The sequence below is a fragment of the Hemicordylus capensis genome, chromosome 3 (assembly GCF_027244095.1).
Source record: "Hemicordylus capensis ecotype Gifberg chromosome 3, rHemCap1.1.pri, whole genome shotgun sequence".
In the NCBI taxonomy this organism is placed as follows: Eukaryota; Metazoa; Chordata; class Lepidosauria; order Squamata; family Cordylidae; genus Hemicordylus; species Hemicordylus capensis.
In genome coordinates, this window is record NC_069659.1 from 210,374,203 (window position 1) to 210,382,725 (window position 8,523).

General features: G+C 42.9%; 1 protein-coding gene across 1 annotated transcript; it reads right to left on the minus strand.

The window, feature by feature from the left end:
• On the minus strand, positions 1 to 8,519 carry TMEM254 (transmembrane protein 254). The gene is made up of 4 exons (XM_053309735.1): positions 8,241 to 8,519; positions 4,648 to 4,751; positions 3,246 to 3,305; positions 1 to 2,132 (listed from the first exon to the last, which is right to left on the minus strand). Exons 1-4 carry the CDS (start codon positions 8,340 to 8,342, stop codon positions 2,018 to 2,020), a joined length of 381 nt encoding a protein of 126 aa, XP_053165710.1. The 5' UTR covers positions 8,343 to 8,519; the 3' UTR covers positions 1 to 2,017.
• Between the last annotated feature and the right edge of the window lie 4 nt (positions 8,520 to 8,523).

An 8,523-nucleotide genomic window follows, 5' to 3' on the forward strand; every position in this document is an offset into this window, starting at 1 on the left:
GCTAGTCACCATATTTTAATAACCCCACGATATACCACCTTCAAAAGCTGTCCATGTTGCTTTTCAAGACAGAGAAGAGCAAAAGTTATCTTTAAATATCCAGACAACATACAAACAATGTATTAAACAAACACAGAAATATTAAAGTAAGGATAAAGAGATGGATCTGAATGCACAATATAACATGCTTTGCCCTGAGAAGTTAAAATGATTTAAAATATAGAGGTATATTCAGTGTTAAGAGATGCCCAGAAATAAGTCCAAATGGCTTTATAATGTTATGCAGACTGCACTTCAGAAACAGGGCATATTTTATTACATAATTCAATGAAAATTTAACCACCCAAAAGACAAAGCACTATAGTACAATGTGGCAGAGTGCATCTGGACATCTTCTAACTTGTGCATAGCACTAGAATGTGTGCATCTGCCCCAAGCTTGCACAAAAGCTCCAGTGTCAATCCACAGGCCCTGCACCCTGCAACAGCATGGTCAACAGTGCCACACACAAGGGCAAAGTGGCTGGAAAGTACAGGAAGTTACCCAACCTCCATGCTAGATCCCTCCTCCTCCTTTACAATCCTCACCATTCCCCTGCTCTAGTGGAAGGCATTTCCAGAGCTTCCGAGTCTGGTGAAACTCTTCCCCATACCACACAGTGCCGTGTATTGGCAGGGAAAACCTGCACACCTCATCTTTTTTCAAAACCAAGCTGATGGCATTGCATAGCAAACAGTCATGGATGGTGGCTGTCACATGGCCAAGGTACCCATGTGGTTTCAGACCACAAGTATACTCCTGTGAGGTGCAGGTCTGCTGCTGTTAGGAAGCTGGCCAGCGTGGAAGTAATCTACTAAAAGCTGTCCATCCTACTGGCAACTGCTGTCATCATACGATGTATATACAGGAGGCAGTTCCTCTTACACATACTTGTTACGCAACCTGACACCTATACACACACACCCTTAGACACAAATTAATCACCACCTACATGAAGCTAATCTGATGTGCGAGAGTGAGAAGCTTGGAAAAGATACAATTATTCTATCCTTCTCCCAAATAAAAGTCCTGATTTTCCAGGGATTTGGAGGCAAACAACAAGGAAATGGCTGGCAAGCCATGAAGATCGGGGTTTGCTGTACAAGAAGAGCAAAGTGTGCATGTGGAATAGTAGTAATGGGGAAGGGGAAAGACGCTTTCCTGGCACTCTATTTCCTCCAGGGCCAGCAAACTTGCTGCTTCTAAACTTCACCATAGGCTGCTTTATTAATATACCACTGGGGACTGCAAGCCCAACTGAAACTTTATAAAAGGAAAATGGGTGCCTCCAAATCCATAGCAATACATGTTCCCTGAAACTGTTTTGAGAGAGTACCCCCACTACCCCCAGAGATTTTAAGACACAGAATGCAAAGCTTGCATCTACTTACACTGTAGATGCTATGCTCCAGAGTGGGTGCCCAGGAGCTGTGTCACTTCCCTACATTTTCATTCTACACAGCTCAGCTTGGGAATGCGGCTGTTCTTAAATGCTAAACGTAGCTACATATTATTCATTCTGTTAATGAGGCCCATTTTAAGTTCGTTGCTGTTTTAACAGGCCTTATGCAGCAATCTGGTCTCAACTATTCAGATAGCATTTGGTCTCAAGTATGGAAAACGTGGATTTATATTCCTGACCAGGTGCTTTTCCCTGGGTAGAATATCCAGACTAGTCAGTGACGACTAAGAACCACTGAAACCAAAGAAACGTTAAACATGACTAAATTAAGTACCATTAGTTTCAATGGGACAACTAAGTTAGTCGGGCTGCTGCTCCCATTATCAACTTCCAAGATTAATTTCATAAGCTAGTCTGCTCACTTCAACCATAATTAAGATAATCTCTGTCCAAGTAAGAATGGATGTTATACCATTTGAAACTGAAAAACATTCACAGACACCTCCATTCTCAGGCTGGAAACTAAACCAAATGGCTGAACTAGGTCTGCACTTTTTCTTCTGGTTGATTCCTTTATTAACGTTTCTTCTGTGGATTGTAGGTCAACAATAAGGAAAGCGAAGCTATTCCAAAGAGAAATGTTTGAACAAACCACTGAAGCACAGTTGAACTGTCTGTGATGCCTTTGGCCCTGTAAAGAAGAAGCCAAGCCGTCAACTTGATATTTCTATTCCTATTACTGAAACCTAGGTTAAGAAAGCCACATGTACATTTGCCTTCTCCAGATCATGCTGGACATGAAAATCATGTTGGTCAAGTACACCTTGACCAATGAATACACTAGTCTCCAAGTGGAGAATACGCATTCTGACCAAGACATGTGTCAAATGCCTTCTTGATGGCCTGCATATTTATATTTATTCAGGTACCATATACTCCCAAAACAGCTTACAGTTATAATCCATCAAAAGATACAATTTAAGTATACAAATGTATGTATATGTATGTTAAGGAGAAAAGGAGGGGTGATATTTGTATCTTTCTATTCCAGCTTGGTGTTCTTGCTTCTTGGGTTGCCAGTCCACTTGGCTCATTTATGCCTTCTAGGCATTTTGAATGAAAACCAATTGCCCCTCAAAAGTCACAATCAGCATTCTAATGATTGCAGAGAGAAGTGCAGCTCTGCTATTGTTAAATGATGAGAGAAACATCATTATCTACTGCAGCATCTGTTAGGGCTGCTGCGAAATTGAGGTGGTCGCTCACAGTTACTGGAAATGGTGCTGAGAATCTGAATTCACCACTTTCACTCATCCTCCAACTATGGCTACTGGCAGCAGCTGTGACCCAGGGGGTCCTTGCCCAATGACATGTTCCCCTTACAAAAGTGCATCCAAACTAGAAACAAACCAAGGGGGATTCTGCCTTCATTGCTGGAAGAGCCACGAGCAAGGAGAAAGGGGCACAAGTTGGTTGCAAGAACCTCAGAGGAGTCCAGCTATACCTCTTGACAAGTGGGTCAGTGATCATGTGATAATCCCTGGAATTATTTATGGGCAATTTCTTGTCATACATATATTGGCATTTTTCTTTTTAGACAGGATTTGGGATTTATGCTATTCTTTAACTCTGTTTTTAAAAACAGCAAGCCCAAAGACAGCTCCAAAATATATTCTGGTCAGAACCTTTTAGGTTCATCACAAGGTGATGAATTCCTGTACTGCTTTACACCACAGGATGCCTATTCCACCACCAGAATCCAATCAGAGACCAAAGAGAAATACAGTACATTAACACAGCTTACTTGCAGAGCTTGAGAGCGTAAAGTGCTTCACCTAGATGAATTAGCCAAGCCAACCAGTACCTGCAAGTGAGGAAAAAGAAAATCATTATTCTTGACTGGGGTGAATTAAGTAATGTTAGCTCAGGCCAGGCTGAGAACATTTTGGTGCCAGAGGGAAAAATCCAAATATGACCCACAGTCCACAACTGTGACACAGCCACCAGGAAGTTCTTCTATGCAAATCCCACTGAAATGAACCAGATATGCTCTTGTGTAAGAGCTGCTGCTCATTTCAGTGGGTTTTTGTGCAGGAGAATCCTACAGTAGACTGCACCCCAAAGGTCAGATCTGCCTGCTTCTCACTCTGCTCCTTGAGATCTCTCACATCAACTTACTTAGTAACAGGGCTGCCTCTGAGTTTGTTGCATTTTGTATACAGATTTGACTTAAATGCCAGAACTGGAACAGCAGCCAAGTCTTTTGTCCTGCTCTCCATCTTAATACATTTTAATCTTAACAGAAGTTGTATCTACCCTGAGCAGGACAAGATTAACTGCAAGAAGTATTTTAGTTCCATTCATCACTATTTAAGGGCACTCATGAGGCCTACCATTTCTTCAACCAGAGCATGCCCAGTCTAGACAATACATACAAGTTCTCTTATTTTACACTGTGTACCATTTTCTTAATTATTTAAAACAAATCAATCACAACTGGCTACCCATTTGAGTGGAGTAAGCATGGCTGGAAAGAGGCTAATTAACCTGAGTGGAAAAGCAGCTTAGAAGAGACTGTTTTGAGGGGAAAACAACTGGAAAGGATTATACAGCCTCTCCTCACCTGTCTTTTCACTGCTCAAACTGGAGTCCTAACAAGGCTGCCTCTGCTTTTCACTTAAATTTGCCCCACCAGTGATAGCCAAGGCTGTGCGCTCCATGCACACACACAAAATTGCCCAAAGACAATACAGACTATGTACCACACAATGCAATCCAAACCAGTACCACAGTCCATGCTTTTTCTCTTCTTCCAAAGAATCATAACATACATGCAGCCCTGGAAATAGCCACACTTTGGTGCTGTACAATGAATTTTTATACACTTTGAATGAAGCCACATGATGATTGCTGAGTGAAGTACTGGAAAGACACAAATGGTTTCTACTGCACCCTTAGTACCACACCTGGCCTAGTATACTGTATAACATCTGTTTGCTGAAGGCCTCATTATAGCCAGTTTTTATGCCACCAAGATATTTTTTTAAACTTCTGAGATGTCATCCAGGTTGGTATCCAAGAATATGTTATTTTATTTAAACAAGATGTTCCTATTTTACTAAACTGCACCTACAACCCCATCTTCAATGTTAATTAAGCAGATAAAAAGCAACGGAAAACATCACTGGTGTCTGAATCAAACTTACCCTCCTCGAAAATAAGCGTTATGATTCTCCACCACATATTTAGTGGCGGTGCCTACTGGTCCCAGGAGGTCATAGGGGAATGATGAAGGTGAAATGACTGCCCACTGAGAGAGAAGACATACATTTTAATAAGCATCTGGTAGACATCTCAACATAATCTATCACCTTTCAAGCTCAGAGTTGTCTTTACCTGTCCCCCACCTCAGGTTCCAAATCTCTTATATTTGGACAGCACAATCCTATGCATGGTTACTCAGATGTTTAGCCTCTCTGTATACAATGGGGTTTATTCTCAGTTAAGTCTGCATAGCATTCCAGCCTGAGTGCATTCACGAAGGAGACCAAAGGGGGAAAGATGTGGTTTACACAGCATGTCCCTGTTCTGACAAGTTACACCACTTTTAGCCAGATTCTAGAAATACATTGTACAGAAAAGTACATATACTACTGGCACCAGTCACAACGTTTTTGGGCTTTCTAGTTAGTAAAAGTAAGAGTGTGTGTGTGTGTGTGTGTGTGTGTGTGTTTTATCACAGACCTCTAGGTCTGATCACATATTAATATATGAGATGATCCATCATACAATAAGAGACATACTCAGAGATATACTCAGCCTACATGAATAGGAGATTAATAAACCAAGGAATTAATCAGTGGGAGCAATGTCATTTACTGTGAAACCAGTACTGTAAATCAAAATAGTTTTCTTGATGCTTTTAATTTGTGGAGGCTTGAAAAATCAAATTATGAAGATGCAGTTCCTTGGTTCATTTAATCAAATCTGCTGGACATCCTAGTTGTTAAGTAACTGACTAAAACAAACAGTTTACAAACTTTGTGAAGTTAACCCTGTATGCTTTGGAACCTTCATCTATGTATGGATCTAAGTTTCACTCTCCAAATGCAATTTTCAGAATGCATTCTTGCATACACACACGTTCACCTTCCAGACTCATTCAGCAGCCCAGTCATAGGAATATAGGAAGCTGCCATATACTGAGACAAACCATTGGTCTATCTAGCTAACTGTCTACACAGACTGACAGAGGCTTCTCCAAGGTTGTAGGCAGGAATCTCTCTCAGCCCTATCTTGGAGAAGCCAGGGAAGAAACTTGGAACCACCTGCTCTTCCAAAAGCAGCTCCATCCCTTAAGGGGAATATCTTCCAGTGCTCACACTTCTAGTCTCCCATTCATATGCAACCAGGGTGGACCCTGCTTAGCTAAGGGGACAAGTCATGCCTGCCAACAAGCTACCAAGTCAAGATCCAGTTTACAACTGCTGTATTAAAATGAAAGATCTGCTATGAAGAACTTCAAACTCAGGTGAGAACAGGAATGAGCACATCTCTGGCATGTTGCAAGGCTCCCTGGGGTTGCAGTGCATTTCTGTGTCCATGAGCTACAATGGATCCCCTATGGAATCTCTTTCAGTGAGAGAGCAGAGCTATCCAGCATCAAGATGGAAGGACAGTTTTTGCTTTCACCATGAACAGCGCACAGCTGTAATACTTCATATTTCCACACAGGAGTGGATAGCAACCACTCACTTTTATGGGAAAAACTAGAATGGTACACACAGAGGCGTATCTAGGGGAAATAGTGCCTAGGGCAAGCACTGAAATTGCGCCCCCTGTCCAAACATCTGACACCCATCTGATTCTCTGTACATAGTGCCCAACTGAATATGTGTGCAGTGACTCATATTATATTATTTTTTAAAAAAAAAAATTTAAAAAAATAATTTTTAAAAAAATTTTTTAAAAATTAATTTTAAAAAGATTACCTGTAGCCCCTTCGGGGGGCTTCCTAAAGGCTGTGGGGGGGTGGGGTCTGCAAAGGTTTCCCCTCCCCTCTCTGGCCTCTAGGGCCTCGCAGGGACCATTTCAGCATGTGCGGTGGCCATTTTTTTTAAAAAAATATTTTTTTAATGGCCACTGAAAACAAAATGGTGACTGTGCATGCTCAAATTGCCTCTGCGAGGCCTGGCATGGCCTAGGGCCTCACAGAGGCCATTTGAGCATGCACGGTGGCCATTTTGTTTTCGGCAGCCATTTTAATTTTTTTAAAAAAAAATTTAGAAAAATTGTGCCCCCCTTCAAGCGGCGCCCGGGGCACGTGCCCTGCCTGCCCTACCCCTAGATACGCCCCTGGGTACACAAGGGCACCACTGGGTTAGGTGATAAACCTACTTCCAGTCCCTGGAGACTATTCTCTCAGGTGAAGGGATCCTCCTCAACTGTATTCCAGATTAACTTTGTCCCACAATGGAAACCAATCAGAATCAAGTCTGTGCACACATCTTAAACGTGTGTCTTTATCCCATTCGCTGTTTCTTGGGCTTGCTAATGTGTGAAGTAATTCTAGGACATGACTTTAACATATGCATGTGGAGATCTGTGCAGGCATAGTACGTTCTCTCTGATCACCCCGCCCTCACTTTCACAAACCCCCCAGGTCAAATTAGTCACAAACACTCATGCTCAATAGGCTGAGAAGCAATATACCTCAGCTCTTCACACTCCCACTTCCTCACTGCAGAATTCCCTTGTCTTATAGTTGCCAATTCTGCCTCTGGCAGAACACTACTTTATAATAAACTCAGGCTATGTAACATCCATGCTGCTGAAGCATCACAACAATGAGCTGTATAAAATCATCCACAATTTTTCAACTGTGCCCACCAAATAGTTTAGGATCATTTTCCAGATAAGATTACTGTGGTGCCAGTGCCAAAAGGTTATGAGGTCTGGCTGTAGTTGTACTGCACCCACCAGCTAGGTTAGTGCTGCTAAATCCAACTGGCAGAGAATTCTCAGAGATCCCAGCTTCCCAGGGTCTCTGGGAGAAGTCTTTCCCAGCTCCATTACCTGAGATTCCTTAACTGGACGTGTTGCAGGATCACTGTTTTACAATTTAAAAGTATGCAGCCTAGAAGCAGCAACTCCTTTCTACTATCTGAATCATTAGCACTTTGGCAACAGAGAAGAGCTGGTCCTGTGGTCAAGCATAAGTTGTCCCATTTTCTAAGCAGGGTCCACCCTGGTTGCATATGAATGAGAGACTACATGTGTGAGAACTGCACAACAGGGCTGAGAGAGATTCCTGCCTGCAAACTTGGAGAAGCCGCTGCCAGTCTGGGTAGACAATACTGAACTAGATGGACCAAAGGTGTGACTTGGTATATGGCAGCTTCCTACTACAAATAATAATTTCATATATATATATATATATATATATATATACACACACACACACCCCATAACTAATATGTTACTATCTTTCATTCTCCCCAACGTCAGTCCTGCAAAGCAAACATCTCTTCTTCTCTAAGCCTTGGAGAACCTTGCTTCTCCCTTCCCTACTCTCCTTCCATTATTTTCCTCACATGCAAACTATAGGCCCTTCAAGGCAACCCGCCCCCACCCCAACGTTTCTGCTATGCACTCTATAAATTGGTACTCTATATAAACCGCGGTAATAATTTCTTCAAGACACCCAGTGAGCAGAGCACAAATGTCCCCCACTTCCTCTTCCAGAGCGCACAGCACCGTACACTTTCCTTTCCCTACCGCTCCCCCAGGTCACGCTTACAGTGTACAAGCCCATGCCGGCCGCTATCAGCACCATCCAGAAAGAGCTAGAGCGTCGGAAATAAGTGCTGCGGCTCTGCGACACCGCCGAAGCCGCTGCCATTCTCGCGCCTGGGAACTACCGCCGAGTCTTCTATTTCAATACTTAGGAGTTGCACGCACCGATACCAATGAACTCCACACACCCGAGCTCACCCGCTTGGCGTCAGCCGAGCTTCACGCCCCTCGCCCCGCCCATTGGGGGAGCGCCCTGTACAGAACCCAGCGCTGTTGTCGTGGCAAAG